Source organism: Micromys minutus, assembly GCF_963924665.1.
Source record: "Micromys minutus genome assembly, chromosome: 17".
Lineage (NCBI taxonomy): Eukaryota > Metazoa > Chordata > Mammalia > Rodentia > Muridae > Micromys > Micromys minutus.
In genome coordinates, this window is record NC_137952.1 from 33,118,334 (window position 1) to 33,136,387 (window position 18,054).

At 38.6% G+C, this 18,054-nt stretch overlaps 2 protein-coding genes across 2 annotated transcripts in view; one reads left to right on the forward strand and one right to left on the reverse strand.

Annotated features, from left to right (window-relative positions):
- Positions 1 to 2,537, forward strand: part of FGF7 (fibroblast growth factor 7) — a 50,814-nt gene extending 48,277 nt beyond the window's left edge. Inside the window, exon 4 of the mRNA XM_080930823.1 lies at positions 833 to 2,537. Within this exon, the coding sequence (XP_080786949.1) occupies positions 833 to 1,027 (195 nt within the window). The 3' untranslated portion in view covers positions 1,028 to 2,537. The remainder of the gene's footprint in view (positions 1 to 832) is intronic.
- FAM227B (family with sequence similarity 227 member B) overlaps positions 1 to 18,054 on the reverse strand; it is a gene marked incomplete at both ends in the record, with an annotated part of 124,087 nt that overhangs the window by 83,815 nt on the left and 22,218 nt on the right. The window contains 3 exons of the mRNA XM_080930940.1: positions 7,199 to 7,333; positions 13,221 to 13,347; positions 17,126 to 17,227. Of these exons, the coding sequence (XP_080787066.1) occupies positions 7,199 to 7,333; positions 13,221 to 13,347; positions 17,126 to 17,227 (364 nt within the window). The remainder of the gene's footprint in view (positions 1 to 7,198; positions 7,334 to 13,220; positions 13,348 to 17,125; positions 17,228 to 18,054) is intronic.

Below are 18,054 nucleotides of genomic sequence, written 5' to 3' on the forward strand. Positions count from 1 at the left end.
TGACGTAGAATGACTGGTTCCTAGGGACCCTTCCAATTCTGAACCCCTTGTGCACTCTTGCCACTTGGAACCTAAAATTTCCATCTCTAAGTATTAAAGCTCTTTTTGTCAGAATTCACCCGATCAGCACATTACTGACATAAAAATTCTCAGGGGAAAAAACTGGAAGTATTCTGTTCATTTATCAACATCAGTCTCCCAACTCTGGGCTCTGACTGTAAGCATCCCCATTGCTTCCACTTTAGTGTGATAGGAAACATGTGACAGTTCATCCCGCTATTCTCCGTTGTACTCTTGTGGCTCTGCATAATGACTACACAGGCAAACCGCAGCACAGAGGTTTCATCAAATGAGCACAAGTCCCTTCTTGGACCAACAAACTAAGTAACTTTTACTTTTGTTACAACTGAGGGCAACATAGTAGAAAGTGAAGTAAGGTTTATTAAACAGTCCCTCACCTACAGGAGGTAGAAGGCACTCCCTCCACAATAAATGTCTGGTGAAGAGAGAATGAAGCGATTTGGAGACCCCACCACTAAAGAGTAGAAATTTACTGCCCAAATGGACATAACTAAATGTGTTTTATATTATTATTATTATTTTTTGTTAAACTTAAGATGCTTTTGGCCTATGGCGATACATGCCATATGTAAAAACCACTAATTCCTATCAGGTCTGCTCAGTCTGAGGCTTAAAATAAATCACATGTACGTCACCTCTATAGACCATCATCTTCTTGCTATTAGTTTGAGCACCCTCCAGTATTTGTTTTAATAATTGTCTTTGTTTTTTTTTGTGTGTGTGTGTGTGTATTTTTTGCTTATTTTATCAGAAAGAATGCAATGAGGACTGCAACTTCAAAGAACTGATTCTGGAAAACCATTACAACACCTATGCATCAGCTAAATGGACACACAGCGGAGGGGAGATGTTTGTTGCCTTAAATCAAAAGGGGGCTCCTGTCAAAGGGAAGAAAACGAAGAAAGAACAAAAAACGGCCCATTTTCTTCCTATGGCAATAACCTAAGCACACACGGTGTTTAAGAAAACAGTTTCATTCAGCAGGGAGATTTCTTTCCAGTGGACTTCTCTCTCTCTCTCTCTCTCTCTCTCTCTCTCTCTCTCTCTCTCTCTCTCTCTCTCTCTCTCTCTCTCTTCTCTCTCTCTCTCTCTCCGTAACCAAGAAAGGCTGGAAAACTACTGAAAAACTGATCAAGCTGGACTTGCGCATTTTTGTTTATTTTAAAAGACTGCATTAAAGAAAGATTTGAAGAATATACACAAAAATCAGATTTAGTAAAAGTTGTAAAAAGTTGTAAAAGTGGTTGTACAATCATGATGTTAGTGACGTGATATTTTTCTTAAATTAATTTACCCTTAAGAGTATGTTAGATTTGACTATCTGATAATGAATATTTAATATCACTATCTGCTTATAAAATGGCTGCTATAATAATATTAATAATGCAGATGATGTTATATAAGGTATGTCAGACACAAAGGCTGCTGGGATGCTTTGTCAGATGATCAAGCCCCACACAATAGACGATGAGCAATGGTTGAAAGCTTTCCAGTAAGAACTATAATCCACTTCAGCTCTATTCAGAAAAATGAATGTTCTCAACATTTTATTATAGAATAGAATCTACAGGTGGCTTTACAAGAACCACAGGCTTGGAACATGCCTGTACTGATTAATGGGGGAAAAATCCACTCAAAAATTGAAAAGGTATTGCTAACAGGATGTTTTAAAAATCTGTATATAAAATAGCAATAATGATAATTCTGTATTTCATCTCACCACAAAGTAACATTTTATAACCCCTAAAAATAAATTTCAGAAATCTTTACATTTTTTCCAAGCAACATCTATCTTCTGTATAATTCACATCTGGGAACATGACGCTCAGTAATGTTCTTCCCACAAATAATCATGCTATTTCCCCTCTGTGATTACAGCATTAAACTCTACTTTACGTTGTATTTGAACTTTATTGTTTTGTTATTTAAGTTTTTGTTATTTATAAAGAAAAAAAAACCTTAAGAAAGCTGTATTTGTTTCACATGCTTTTAATTTCAAGGGAACAACAAACCCGTCTGGCTGCACTGCAGATGTCTCCTCCCCTGGTGGCTGACACCAAGTCTAGCACACAACACTTGGCTAGCAAGTGCTGGATGGTAGACAAAAATGACAGCCTGCAGCCACACTTACAATAGACGTCTCACAGCGAACGGTACAAATATGTGGGAAGGATTTAACGCTCATGCCAATGAATTTGGATCATATAAGTAAAAGAAATCAAAGTATTTACGGAGGGTGTATTTTTGAAAGTAGGCATATTTAAAGTAAGCAATTTGATAATCTTTAGATGTTTCTGCCATACAAAATATGTCAATGTTGAAGCGGCAAGAATGAAACCCACTGGAGGCTGTAGTCAGGGTATGGGGCCCCAAACACCTCGCGGCTTCAGATCAGGCCACGGATAACAGGCTTAATAAATACATGAACTTACTCCACAGTTCTGACACCAGTAGATGCTGACAGAAAGTTATGTATACTTATGAAGGAAATGGCAACATTTGTTTAAATTGTTGGTATATTAATTGATGTGATATCAACTTCACAGTGCTTGTCATTAAAGTTTCTTTTATTACATAAAACACTATTTGGTGATATGTTCATATGTGATGGTTATATGATAAAGCCTTGTCAACAAAAAGGAATCAGTTAGCTCTTGTGTTCGCCTCGACATTCAGGCACTGGAAGGTCAGACGTGTTGCCCCTCGCCACAAGGGAATACTCTGTTAGCATCTGACTCAAGAATACTTGTAATCCAGCTTCCGACCTAGGCTCCTGTAACTGGAGTCTTGTGAGCATGTCAAGGGTAGAAGACTGTGTCTCACAGTTGTTCTACAGCCCAGCTGAGTGCCTGTCCTTAATAACGTACATGAACCCATTCAATAATATCTTCCAAGGAACAGGTAAAATGCAACTATTCCTACTTAAAGTTTAACAATGGAGAGCCAAGCACAATCACTCAGAGGCCTAAACAGAAGTGTCAGTCACACCTAGAAGGTGGCTATAGTCATTATCAAATTAGTTACTAAGAAATATCCATTAGAATATTGGACTTGAATTAGACAGAACCAATATTGAGGAGTAAAACCATTCTTAGTGATATAAGCCATGTACAAAACCTGCCCACAAACATTAACTTTAAAAAAAAGTCTTATTGTTATTTTGAAATTATGTACCTATGTGTGTGTGTTTCTGGGTATGTGGTGGGTGTGGACAGTCATGCACTGGGCAACACAGTAGAACTGGCTTTGGTGGTGTGGGTGCAGGTGAGTTGGTCCTGAAGGTACGGAAGCAGAAGAGCCATCCCTGTCCCTGTCAGCAGCAGCATGGGTGAGCTAGCTGGGGCCCTGGTGGTATGATGGGGGGCTCAGGAGAGCCCCCCGGCTGATCAACTCAACTACCGCCCAGGCCCAGATTCGGGGGTTGGAGTTGGTCCACCCTAACATCTACCTCATGTCTGAACTTCTGGAGCATGTGACAGGGCCTGTCCTGCTGATCCAAAGCTGCAGAAGCTGCTCCATGACACAGGGCAACAACAGGGTATCTGAGAGGAGTCTGGTGAGGATCCAGAACTTCCAGAGGCCTCAAACCAAACCAAGGACTCATGGCAGTGAACATTTATAAGTAAAGGTTGTGGACAAAAGGGGGTACTGTGGGGCACACTGTGACAAAGCACCTTCCATGGCAGCATTTTGGTTTTGTATTTTTTTTTTTTTTTTTATTATTACTTTTGATTTTCTTTCGGAGGGGAGGCTGCAAGGGCAGAAGGGATGAGGAGATGACTGGGACTGGAGCAGATGATGTGAAATTCACAAAGAATTAATAAAAAGTAAAAGAAGAGAAGATATCCAAAGACAGAACATTTCACATTTAAATGTAAAATCTGTTTTCTTGCAGCTCATGTGAGTTTTGTCTTTTACTCTGGTAGTTCTTGCATTTGCTTTAACATTTGAATGTCTCGCTGACACTAATGAACAAAAGTGAAGTTTTCAGTGCCTATTCGAGACTTACTGCACGGTTTCCCTTCCACCCTTACCCCATGTCACATAGATGAGACAAATGATTTTCTATCTTTCATAGTCCAACTTCACAGGCAAATAATACAAAGATAAATGAACAAAAATTAAGCTAAGGCCATTTTGTAAAAGTGTGATCTTAAAAATATTTAACACCTAATATGGATGGGGATTAGTCAGTCAAAACACTTCATTGATTCTTAATGCTGGGAAGACAGAGAGAGGCAGATTCCTGGTGCCTTCCTGACAGCCAATCTAGCCAATAGGTGAGCTACAGTCCTAGAGACAGACCCTGTCTCAAATAATAAGTTAGAGAGTACTAGTAGAAGACACTCAACCTCAGGCTTCTTCGTGTGTGTGTGTGTGTGTGTGTGTGCATATGTGTGCATATGTGTGCCTGACATGAGCCTATATGAAGATTATTATCCTGTGTGGCCATTTCTAAGATAATCTTAATGCAAATGGTTGGAGTTCTTAGGATGCTCTCACCATGGGACAGCTTGTTAAAGCCTCATGAGCAGCATCAGTGATACTGTTTGGTTATTCACCACAGCCAACGAAGTTTCAGTATTCAACAACAGAGACTTACTCCATCACACTCCAGCTTGCTCTCCAATTTTGAAAATTTTATCCATTTATTTTCTTTTGAATTGAGACTTGACAGGAAACAAGAAACAATTAAATTCTACTATCTCACCAACACTGTGACTTCTTTATAAAACAACAAACACCTCCCAAGGAGCCAGGCAATTACTCTCATGAGAAACTATGTCCTAGCTTCCCACTTGCTTCATGGCTGTGACAGCTCTATTTCCCAAATCGCCATCCTGAGCTTTCTGAAAGCTTATGCAATTTTATGAACAGTAATTATTCCTTTTTCTGTCTGGATGTAGCCATGTATTAGTTATTTGGTGTATAACATGAAAATTTAATAGCCTAATACAATAATTCTTTTGTCTTATAATTATCTGGGTGCCTTATCTGCAAGCCCTTATAAAGTTACAATCAAGGTATTAAGCAGGGAAGCCACTGGTGTGAGTACTCAGTGCTGAGGGAAAACCAGCACTACCCTTCACTGGCTGTCGCTAAAACATCAATTGCTCATTATGGCCTCTTCATAGCACTGTTTCTCAAAAGAAGTTTATTTCCTATAAAACAGTGAATCAGAGAATCAGATTTTCTGAACGGAATCCATAGTTTTAAGAAACAATCTCCTGTGGAACCTGCTCCTCTAACTTGTCTGGTCTCAGTGGGAGAGGATGTGCCTAGTCCTGCAGTGACACAATGTGCTGGGGCGGGTGGTGGTGGTGGTACCTAGAGGGGGTTCCCCTTTTCAAAAGAGAGAGGCAGTGAGGAGTCGGGGGAGGGTCCAGAGGAGGGAGGAAGGGGGTGATATAGGAATGTACAATGAATAAATACATTTAATAAACACTATACACAGAACAATTCAGTGTGACGTTACTTCTGTACACACCGAAGGAGAGGTATCACCCCTGTAGTACATGCTAGAAAAGGAGAGAAGCCTTGGATCATATCTGTCATCTGCTTGCTTGCCTTGTGCCTTCTTAGGTCTAACATGGGAGGAACTGAAAGTGTCCCCTGGCCTCCACATAAGGACATCATCATGTCTTGAGACTCAACCTGAAAATAATTCTTCTTTTAACTTCATTATCTTAAGAGAATGTCACTTGAATTTCCTTTAAAATAGGAAGAGTTTTTCACAGAATGCAGGGGCACTATGGCCCATGACCATAAGTTAGTGGCACACTGCTCCTTTGGGGTCGAATGACCCTTTCACAAGGGGTCACCGATGACCATTGAAAACACAGACAATAGCAAAATCACTACTGTGTATTTATTCGTCTATTTTGATAGAAAAATACATACACAATAGGAATGCACACAGAGAGTCCCGATGGACTTCTTTAACTCTTCAGTGGCAAAACTTACCTGCAAAGTAAAAGCTCTGTAGAAGTGTGAGCTGGTGACAGCCTCCTGATTTGAAGGGGCTCTGCTTTCATGGCACTTACCTGGTAGATTGACAGATTCTTGCCAGCACTAAAGCACTATATTGTAAAAAACCAAAAACCAAAAAAACATATCTTTTGTGCCTTGACTTCTAGCATGTAGGATCCTTTTCCATTTATGTATGGCACTCTAGAAAGCTTATTAAAATATATCAGTAACAAACAAGCAATTTTCTATCATTGTTATCAGATAGGAATCATGTGTCATGATACTTATAGAGCTAAGAGTAGGAAACCATGTGTCCATTTCTGATCAATTACTTCCAAGAGTACAGATCTGCAAAGTTATAATAAATAGGCATAGCCCTTCTTGCCTGGCATATCTGAATGCAAACACCAGAAGGTAGCTTTCTCCACACCACACTCAGCTGAGAAGCCTTCACTCTCATCCAGCTGGTCAGATATGAAACCTGGACATCAAGACTGTGCTTGGAACGAAAGTCAAAGTATGAATAGGAGAGAAATTAATTTGCCTTTAAATGTTCATTAATTGAGAGTAGTTAAGAAGTTTTAATTTTTGTAGAGCAGTTTTCAGCATAGGATTTAAGAAACAGGAGAAAATACAAAGATATATCAAAGTAAACTGATATTTCAATTTTCCTATAAGTGGACTACTTAATAAATTGGTCATTTTGAAAAGAAAAGGTGGGGAAATAATCATACTCCTTATCACAATTAATTCCAATGGATTCAGCAAGTCAGTCAAATACAGAAGCAAGAAGGCACTAGGAAAAATCACAGGTAACCTTATTAAGTCTTGACAAAAGGCAACAGAACTTAAACTCTAAAGGAATTAAATGTACCAAATAAAAAGGTTAAACTCTGCTGCAAGACACATTGCCATTTAGTCAACCATACAGCCCAAGTGAGAACATCTGTGGTCCTAAAAATTGAGTTAAACATGCTGCAGCAGGTGGACAGGGAAAAGCCTTAAGACATGCTGCTATGGCAGCAATTTATAGACCAAACATTCTAGGATTATCCCTAAATTGAATTGTTAGAAAAACAGACAAATAGCTGGCCTAGCAGACTCAATGGTGGCTACCTGCTCACACCTAAGCTGCTACATTACTTACTGGCTGGTATGTGCTCTGGGCTAGAAATGAAATTCTTTTTTAACTTCACAGGTACACGCCTGTTGCCGTGAATGGTGGTTGTACAAAGGTCTTGCAGTTTCCAGTGGTTCCAAAAGCCAATCTCAGGTTTTAGACCTGTTGATGTAATGTGCATACTTAGCCAATCAAATTTTTACTAGCAAAGTAAAATTTTCTACATCTCTGTAGATACAGCTACCAGTTTTTTTAATTATTAGTTTCCATTGCATAAAATATAATACTTTGTACTTCATTTGCTGAGTGTTCCTGGCAGAGTTCCTATGTTTTAAAGTATTAGGTATGAATGTTGTATAGTAAGATCAGCAGGTAGCTGATTAAGGCAGGGCTGTTCATTTTTTTGTGCTTTCTAGAGAAGGATAGTATGCTGCAGGGGACCACATGGGGAAGTCACACTGGCCAGGAGAAACCAACACCCTATCCCTCTCCCTCTTCTTCTCCCTCTTTCTCTTCTCCCTCTACCTCTCCCTCTTCCTCTTTTTCCCTCTCTCCCCCCCCTCTCTGTGGGTGTGTGTGTGTAAAATGTAGAGGGGAAATTATGTGTTGGTTCTTTCCCAAAGCTACCAGATGTGTTCTAATGTGAACATCTTTTCACTAGATTTAATGCACAGCCGTCATCCTGGAAGTTCTTTTCTCTGTTATATTGAGAACTGCCAAGTTCTCATGTTAGAGCCTTCTCCTCTTAAATTTCATTTCCTCTTCCTTAGATTTTCCCATATTTTGTTGGGTATCTGCACAATAGCTTCATAAGAAAAAGGTGAATTCAAAGTAACTTTCTTAAAAGGATTTGCAGGTCTGAAAAGTGCCTGGAATTCATCCTCAACCTCACTTGATGGTTTGTTTAGGTTTAAGTTATGAGTAATTTCCCCTCCAAGTTGCTAAATTGTTACTCTATCCCAGCATGAAGAGCTGCTCCCCAGCAGCTTAGTGGCATTCTGTTTCTGATCTTTCTGTTCTCTGGAAGTTTTGAGTATTTGAAAGTCAAGTCTTTTCAAATATGAGAAATTTTAAATGTACCTATTCCTTCTCTGAATTTTTGTTATTCTCTTTTTGGATATAATATAGAGAACTGAAATCTAAAAACAGAAAAGGTGAAGAGTCAGTTTTTCTACATGAAGATAGATGTTAGATCTTTATTTTTTCAGAATTCTTCTTTTTCTTTTTACTCTTCTTTCTCCTCTTCTTCCTCCTCCTCTTCTACTTCCTCTTACTTATCCTTTTCTTCTTTAGAATATACAAAAAAGGCCAGAAATTACTCCCAGAGGAATTTTCTCTACTATATTTTTTTAATATTTGGTTTTGTTTTAAACTCTGGTCAGTCAATCCCTAATTTCCTTTATAATTTTTTTTCTTGAAGAGTGGGTCATTTAAGAATATATTTCTTTTGTTTCTGAATTTGGAAGTATTTATGGGATACATTATCATAATTCAACACATGTATACAATATATGATAAATCATGGTTAAAATATTTCTCTCTTCAACTATTAATAATTTATATGTTGAGAATTTCATATTTTTCTAGTAATTTTGAAATAGAGCATATGTTTTTTTAACCAGTAGTTTCTCTACTGAATCTAGGAAGAATTAGATATGACTTCTCCATTCTGGTTTTGAGGCTCCTGACTCAGTTCCTCTCTGCCCTTACCAGACTTTTGTGACCGTCATCCTACTGTGTTACTCTAAGGGAATTGTAAATGAATGGGAACATGTGGCATTTGTTGTTCTGTGTCTGGCTTGTTTCAATAACCTATTGACGTCTAGTCCCCTCTGTGCTGCTGCAAATGGCAACATTCCATTTTTAAAAGAATTACTGTGTAGTAGATTCTTAATATAAACACATGACATTTTTGTTATCCATTCATCAGTGGGGTCCATCATGATTGATGTGCTGCTACAGCTATTGTCAAAGTGGACATATATTTCTTATTTTATATATGCATAAAGGCATTTTAGTTTGGTCATATGTCTAATTTATAGCCTTCTACCCAAAGACTCATCATGCTCTGCCTAATTTATAGCCCTTGTGAGTAGGAACATTTGATTTTTTTTTGGCTTACTATAAGGAGAGATTTTATAAATGCTTTCTGCATTTGAAAGTAATTCGCATCTTTCATTTTCAGTGTTCTGTATAGTCATAACTCCACACTGTTCATCCTGGGGTTATAACTCTCCTCAGTTTTGGTTTTTTGCTTGTTTCCTCTCTCAATCACTAGGAGAGCTATCTAATTTTCCTGAGGAACTAGGATGTTAGCAATGCTGAAATGTTAGGTGCTTGCTTTGGAAAGCTGCAGGGAGCCAACTCAAGAGAGGGGTCATGTGCACCACAGATAAGATAGAGGAGTGGGGCTTCCCAAGACCGTCAGAGGACAGATGGTGCCAGAGAAGTAAAGCATTTTCCCTGAGTAGCTTTGATACTGCTTTTGCACAGTCATTCTGTCCATGCCATCATTTCTCCCTTGAGAAATGGGACATTTGTGCCATTGTATGTTGGATGCATGTAACTGTTGTTCTATTTTATAAGGGCTCAAACTCTTAAGAGAGATTTCGAACTGTGGACTTTGAAGAATTCTGGAAGTATATGACTAGGGCAACCTTTGTGGTTGAATGGAATGCATTATTGCATTAGGAGATAGCCATGATCCTACGGGAGCTAGGGGCAGGATTTCATGGCATGAATATACAATATCCTCTCAGGCTGATGTCTTTGAATACTTGGTCTCTAGCTGGTGGTACTATCTTAGGAGGCTGCAGAACCTGTAAGAAATGAGGCCTGGCTGGTGTAAGTGACTGGGGATGGACTTGCAATCGCAGCCTTTGCTTGGCTCTGGCCTGTGCCTTTCTCTGCTTCTGTCTTCTCACTGTGATGTCTAGCCACTAGCTTCTTCACCAAGCCCAGGGCCTCAGCTACCATGCATTCTTTCACTGTGAAGCTATGCACTAAAATAAATCTGTACTGGTCACTGTCTAGGATTTGGTCCTTGTAATGAACACACTGTGCTTTCAAATCTGCCGGTGACATTCCTTAAAGCATCTATTGTAAGCCAGGTCTGTAGATTGCTGTCTGTAAGCAGGTGAGGGCAGGTAAAGACAAGGCTAGAGCCTGTGATTGGACGGTGGAATAGGAGGGCAGGAGCAGAGTTTAGGAGAGGCAGGGGAGATAGGAGAGAAGGGAGAAGAAAAAAAGATGGAGGAAGAGGTGACCCAGATCCATGTGGTTTTAAAGAGCCACAGGTAGCTATGAATATCTTGTAAGGGATGGATAATTATAGGACAATTTGTCTTATCTAGGTGGGTGGTTTACATCAATATCAGTTGACTCTGAGTTTATTGTGTGGCCATTTTGTGGGGTGAGAATTTACTGATATAAATATGAGTGATAAATTACAAGCCCCTAGAGTATTGATTTTGCCCCTAGAGTATTGATCTTCACAGAGATTTGTGACAGGTAACCTCGAGATGGGCGGTCACTGCTGGAGCTAGCCATGGGGGCAAGATTGCTGCTGGGGCCAGAGAGTAGCCAGCGACAGCTTTTCACGGTGCCCTTTTTATATTTTTAATATTTACCGCTGGAACACATTTCCCATAGTCACTCCACTGAATATTTTCTTTGTCTCTGTCTTCTCAAGCTAACGCTGTGGCCATGTAAAAATTGTTCATTAAATGTATTCTAAAGCCCCACAGGCTTTATTCTGTTGGGTTTTCTTCTTTCTTTGTGTAATTTAAAAAGACTTGTCTTCAAGAACACAGTCCCTTTTCTGCTTTACATAATCTGCCAGTTCTCTAAGCTTAATTTTTTGGTACTAAGATTTCTTTGGTTCTTTAAAAAATTGTGTCTAGACTCTGTGGAGATCTGAAGTCACCCCTCTGCTCCCACCCAGTCTCCTACTTGTTCTCTCTCGAATCCCACTGGATTTCTGTAAGATGATCATTTGTTCTTCCTTCTCTGGCCATACATAGCTAGTTCTTCAGGACATAGTTGCAGAGACTCACTACTCCCTCAGTGGTGCCGTGTTTCTTTCCTTTCGTCCACAAGCCACCCCTCAATGAGGCCTCTTCTGCCAGAGCAGCAATGCCACTACTTACTGGGGATGAGGAGTGCCTCGAACTTGAGACTTTGAGGGCACTACTCTAGCTCTGAAGGGGTGGGGGACCTATCACTGTTTTGCTTGGAGGGTGGACGGCACAGTTTCTAGGCATGGCTTTGATTTTTGGGAAGCATGGTACAAGTTAACCTTCGACTCAGAACTTGTGACTTCTCTAGCTAGCTAACATTCCTGAGAGGTGATTAACGTGTGCATGGGCACCAGGAAGGAAGCACTATTGCATTAGTAACCAATTCTCTTCATCACCAGGAAATTGACTATGGGGTCTGCTCAGGTACTTAAAGGCTGTGTGTACCACTGACTGGGAGGACAGTTTGGAGTGTCTCTGCAGCAGTCCAGGGTTAGGTTCTAGCAGGACTTGTTGCTCAGGTCTAGCATGCCACAGTGGTAGAAAAACCTGGGATGGTAGAGATACAATGGCAAGGCATACCTCTAGAGGACCATGTACTACAAGTTATTCCCCTAGAGGACGGTGTCCTGCAGCATTGGCTCTAGGTCAGGATGTCACAGGGTAGTAGCAGTTTAGGAAACTGAGATCCCAGGGTGTGTGGAAGCAATAGAGCTGGTACAACGTTGGTAATAGTGTGTGATTCAGGGTTCCTTGTGGAGTACACAGAGATGACGTCTGGACTGGGACACTGCCTCTGGAATTTGCTTTAAGATTTAGATTCCAGAGTACATAGTTATACAGATTTATCGCTTCTCTGAAGTCTGGATTGCAGGCACATTTGCTATTTGTTATTAGCAGTGGCGCTGGTACCCACAGCATCAGCTAACACAGGCATGTGTGGAGTGATAGTGGCTCTAAGGTCCACTGTGGTTAGTCCTCTTTAGTCGTGTCTGTCATGTCTGAAGTATGTGGAAGCACACTGACATATCTGGGGTCTGGAGTAATGGTGAGCACATAGAGAAATATCCTAATTTCTAGGGTATACATGGGTTTGGGAGGTGGTGTCCAGGGGAAGTACAATAGTGTCTCTTTAGAAATGGCAGCTTAACACAAGTCTCTGGAAAGTCCTCAACAGCAACATGTGCATCAGTGGCAAAAGTCCCTAATGTGTCTGTGTAAGAGACGACTGAGGTTTATGTTGGTGAGTACTAAGGGAACACCTAGGAGAGCTGCTGGGAAAATATGGCTGCTGTTGAGGCGCTTGGCAGCAGAGGCTGCTCTAGTCTGTTGCAAATCAAATTACTGGGGACCACAGTACTGCCTGCCACATAATGGTTCTGAAGGCTTCTGCCCTTCTCATTGGTTTTTAGTACTCACTATAGTTTACACATGCTGACTTCTCTGGCTGCTGCTTCCTCTTTCTCCTCCTCTTTCCTCTTCTTTCTCTACTGTTTTACTGTAGGATCTAATGACTCTTGAACCTCCCCTCAGGCTACTTTTGTTTATGACTCTATATCGGAGCTATTTTGTATTGTTAGATGACAGCACTATTTCCTTCCCTACAATCTTGCTGACATAGTTTCTCCCCTGCTCCTCACACACATAAATGTCAGTTTTGAGGAAATTCTATTTTCTATAATACTTCCATAACTTGGAAATGATTTGGCTTGCCAGGTATGGTGGTGTACACCTTTGATCCCACAGACAGATCTTTGTGAGTTCTAGGCCAACCTTGATTTACATAGTTACTCCAGGACTGTCAGAGCTATGTAGAGAGACCCCCATCTCAAACAAAACAAAACAAAATGATTTGGCCTATAGTGTTAATAAACAATTTTCACAATGACAATTTAAGAATAAAGTAAAGATTATTTAAAAATAGAAACTGGTATGGCATATTTTATGTGTCACCAGTGTTTTTGTTGGAGAAAAATACTGCAATCTAAAACATTTATAATCAAATAATCCATACTTAGAGGACATATGCATACCTGACAACCAAAGGAAAATAGTATTTCCTAGGTCTTCTTTGAAGTTATCATTGAAGAGGCTGCTGGATTCAGGAAATGATTCCTGGAAGGTTGTGTAGACAGCTTGAGTCAAGCAGACAGGATATATCTGCCCAACAGAGCTATGTTAGCAGACTGTATGTGTATATATACACAAAAGAATACAGATAATACAAATACAAATAATATATAAGACAAATGTATGTATAACAAATGTGACAAGATCAAAGAATTGTGGCATAGGAATTCCTTGTTTTTTCTTTTTCTTTCTTTTTTTTTGGGGGGGGGGGACTCAAATTGAGGAACATGACCAAAAATCAGTTGCAAACTCAGTCTATCTGGTGTTTGCAGACATTCTTGACCAAAGGGTAAGGTTAGCTGGGCAGAGTTTGACTAGGTACTTCTTTTTCTTAAAATGCAAATTTCAACATTTTTTTTTTAGAATATCACCAGAGTAATAATGTATTTGCACAATCTCCATCCCTGTTCTCCTCCAACTCCTCCTGTCCCCTCCCATTCCTTCCCGAATATACGTATTATCTATTGAGTCTGTCTAGTGCTGCTCATACATACTTGTGCTCAAGACTGACCACTTGGGATTTGATAGCCTACCAGGGACTCATCCTTACGAAAGCTGGTTCTCCCATCTCAGTGGCCATTGATCATTTGTTGCTAGAGGTAAAACCTTGTAAGAATGTTCCTGTCCACACTGGCATGTCTACTTGTGTTCTTAATATGCAGGGCATGTTAAAAAAATCCTATCATCTCTCCTTCTCTGTCATGTCTAGAGGACACTGTCCCACAGCAGGTGTCCTAGTCTCCTGGCTTTTAGAGACTTCCTGTGCCTTAGGTTCAGGGGTTGCATTCCAGATGTATTAATTAGGAGTAGATACTACATGGTCACTTATTATTTGTTTTTGATCAGTTATTAATCTCTGTAATCGTCTCTGCTTGTTGCAAAACCAAACTAATTTGATGAGCAGTGAGAGCTGCATCATCTGTGGGTATAAGGTACATGTAGAATATATTAGAAATTATGTGGATCTAGGAAGATTTAGAAGCTTTGGGGTCTATGAGCACTCCAGACATAAGTAACTGTCTTCACTAGCTATTGATTTCATATAATCTCATGAGCACAATGAAAAGCATATCTTAAAAGTATTAGTTACTCATTCATGTAAGACTATATATTATAATCAATATTAAATATTAAAACTATAATCTGATATCAACAAAATCACAGCATTACCAAATTTTCATGATTATAGGGAGGCCTCCATTTCCCTCTAGTCTCAACCTCAGCAGCACTCTTAGTTCCTGAGCTCTGGAAGATGTCAGAAGGGACTTGGTAGCAAACCAGTCAAGATTTAACTGAAGCAAACCAGAAACCAGAGTACACTCTTCAGAAGAGCAGGATACCCAGCAGTTCCACCTGGTCCTAGCAAGTATAGACTATGTGGGTTTCCTCTCCCTAATATGCCCTTCCTAGTGCTTCCTCTAGGGTAGGCACATCTAGGGAAGGGCTATGTTTTGCTTGGAGGCCCATTTTAGCCAGAATTAAGTCTGCTATAAGTGTATGTACAATATACAAGAATAACTGATTAGTGAGATAGGTTAGTGGGTAAAGTCATGAAAACCTGCATTTGACCCTTGGAAGCAATGGTGGGAGGAAGAGCTGATTTCTGAAAGATAGCCTCTCACTTCTGCATGAACCATGTGCAACTACACTCTTACATGTACATGTAGAAACAAGGTGGTGATAATATATGTTTTTAATATTTAATATTCAATATTTAATATTGAAAAGTTCCTTAGGAGAAAGAATAGCACTAATCCACAGATGCTTCTCTAGAATGGAAGTCTATGGTTGATTTGATCTGACCTAGCTAGCATGGGGTGTTATTAGCTATTGTGTCTTTTTCCTGCAGCTGTGTTACAACCGAGCTGGCCTATCCAAATAGACTAGTACTGTTTTTATAACATTATACCACTGCCTGACCACTCTCAAACTATGCTCCTACTTGACAGCCTAGCTTTCAGATATTCCAATTATTGCATTCTTTCCTTGAGGGGTAAACATCAAGAGAGACCCTACTTTTATATTAAAGACAAATGATATGACTATTGTGGTACACTGAATTCAGGTAGCTATCAGTAATCATAAACCAAGACTCTATCTGATCATAAAGTTTTAGAAATCTAGAAGTACTTAGTGATCACTGTCATGCACCAACTAATGAACCAAAAGGTGCACATGTCCTATTCCTTGGACCTGTAAATGTCAGTTAGTACAAAGCTGAAGATGCTGGTCAGATTAGAGCGTTCTAGATTATCTTGTGGATTCTAACTGTAGTTACTAGTATCACATAGGGAAGCTGAGCAGACTGACTTCAGACAATGAGAATGCAGTGTGACAGTGGAGGTAAGCGTGAAGTGATGGATCTGTTGGTCAGAAGGTGTGGTCATGTCTTGACACCAGAAACAATAGGAAAGCAAGATCAACTCATTGGGGTTTCTAAAAAAATACAGCATTGCCAACAATTTTATTTTAAAATCATATTCTATTCATTTTGAATTGCTGGACTCTAACTAAGAAAATGAATTTCTACTGCTTTCAATAACTAAGTTTATTATAATATATAATAGTTCATAGGAAACTAATATGCTTATTACAATCAAACACTGCCCAAGTTTGCTGGTACATATTCTTTTTAGGGCATCCTTGTCTTGGGTAGTGGTGTCAGGAAGGTGGATGTGTAAGGGAAATAATTCTGTGACATATTGATGTATCTAATTTTATGCAGTGAGCCATGAATATTTTCATTATCCAAATGATCACATATTATCAGTGGAACATAAGTTTTATTAATAATTAAAATGAAAATGTTAAACGCAGAATAAGAGAGACTTATTGAGTCCTCTTTTTGTGTATGTGTGTGTATGTGTGTGCAAAATTAGGCCTCCTAGTAATTACAAAAAGATGGCTTTAGTTTCTTTTCCTGTTGCTGTGATAAAATACTCTGATAAATAACTTAAAGAAACTTATGGCATCCACAGCTGGAGGGAACTGGTACCCACATTCAGAAAACAAAAAATTAATGTTGGTCCTTTCTCCATTTTATGGATTCTAGAATAGCAGCCAATGGGATGGTGCTGCCAGTAGTGGACAAGTCTTTCAAACTCAGTTTCCAATCCACTATAGTTTCCCTCTAACACACTTTATGGACATGAAATACCTTACATGTCAACCAAAACTGAATGTAAATATTTGAAAAATCCTTAAATTTAGAGAAATTTGTATTTTCATTAATGATATTTTGTGTTTTATCCAATAATGTGAAACTTTTATAAATTCTTATACACTTCTGATTTTTAGATTACTAAAGCAATAAGATACTTAAATTTAGCTAATAATACTAGGTATTAATATTTAAAATGCCTAAGAAATTCCCTACATTTTCTCAGTTTACAAAACAGCATTATTTTGATTAACTTTACTTATTAATCAATATAATATAAAATAAAATAAGTGTTTAGTTCATAGCTTATTCATTATGTAAAATATAACCTATTTGTTTTCTCTTAAATGGACCAAAAGGTTTATTATAATGTAAAAAAATTATATTTTATAGATAAATAGAAAAAAACAATGACAACCCAAAGAAGTTACCAGTTTCCTAATAAAGTAGGTTCTAAGACTATGAGTCAAGAGAACATAGTATTTGAGATAATGGTTATGGTGGTAAACCTTAGCAATATTTCCATTATTTACATCAGACAAATTTTTGATGAAAGGTAACCAAAATATGCTCATATAAATTTAAATAAAATATATTTTTCATACACTATGAAGATAATTATTGCATCTGTTAAGTTTTTTCATTTACCTGAAAGAATGCATCCTTCCTCCTTAAAGGTATTCTCATGAAAAGTGTGACATAACTTTCTGAAATTCGGTCAAATAAGCAATCTTGATCTCTTTTGTTAGGCTTAAAGAAGATGCATGTATGAAGTTAGAGCCAATTACAATTTGTATTAGAAAGTTGTGGATATAATGTTATTATATGTGATATACTTTGTATATAACATTCAAGGTTTTAGTCTAAGGGTGGTTCAATGGGATAATGTAGAGGGCATTTTCTCTGCACCACAGAGTGGAGTCTCACTGGAAGCTCTGCCGTTTATTAGCTGCACTACATAGGACAGAACTGAAGCCCAGTCTCCTATATGACAGCCATATATATCTATCATATCTGAAAACAATAGTGAGATTATACTAGGGCGAAGACCACATTTTACATCATCCTGCATTTCAAACCCTCATCATAGTGCCTAGAACACAGAAAGCATGTAGACATCTGGAGAAGGAGTGAAGACAGTAGCTACCATGCTGGAAACAATAAACAACTCAGTTACTTACTGTCCATAAGAATGTAAACTCTGCTCGTTGGTAATACGAACATAAAGGGATTTAATATCAGCAATATAAAATTCCAATGTAGCAGCCTAGCTTCTTACTCTATGAAGTAATGACAACAATACAAATCTAAATTCATTCTACAAGAAGATGATTAGAGAGTTCCAACTCACAATACAAGCTGTAAAAACAACATAAAGCAAAAAAAAAAAAAGCAAAATTGCTAATTTTGTGGTAATGCAAAACAAAACAAATAAAGATTTATAGATACATAGAATCTTGGACCTAAAATAAATTTCTAGATCATCTGCCTTAAAGCTATCTAGTTCAGTGAACCATGAGTGCCTAATGTTACAGATGGTTACATTTCTCTGAGTTCTTATGTGCAACAGATGTCAT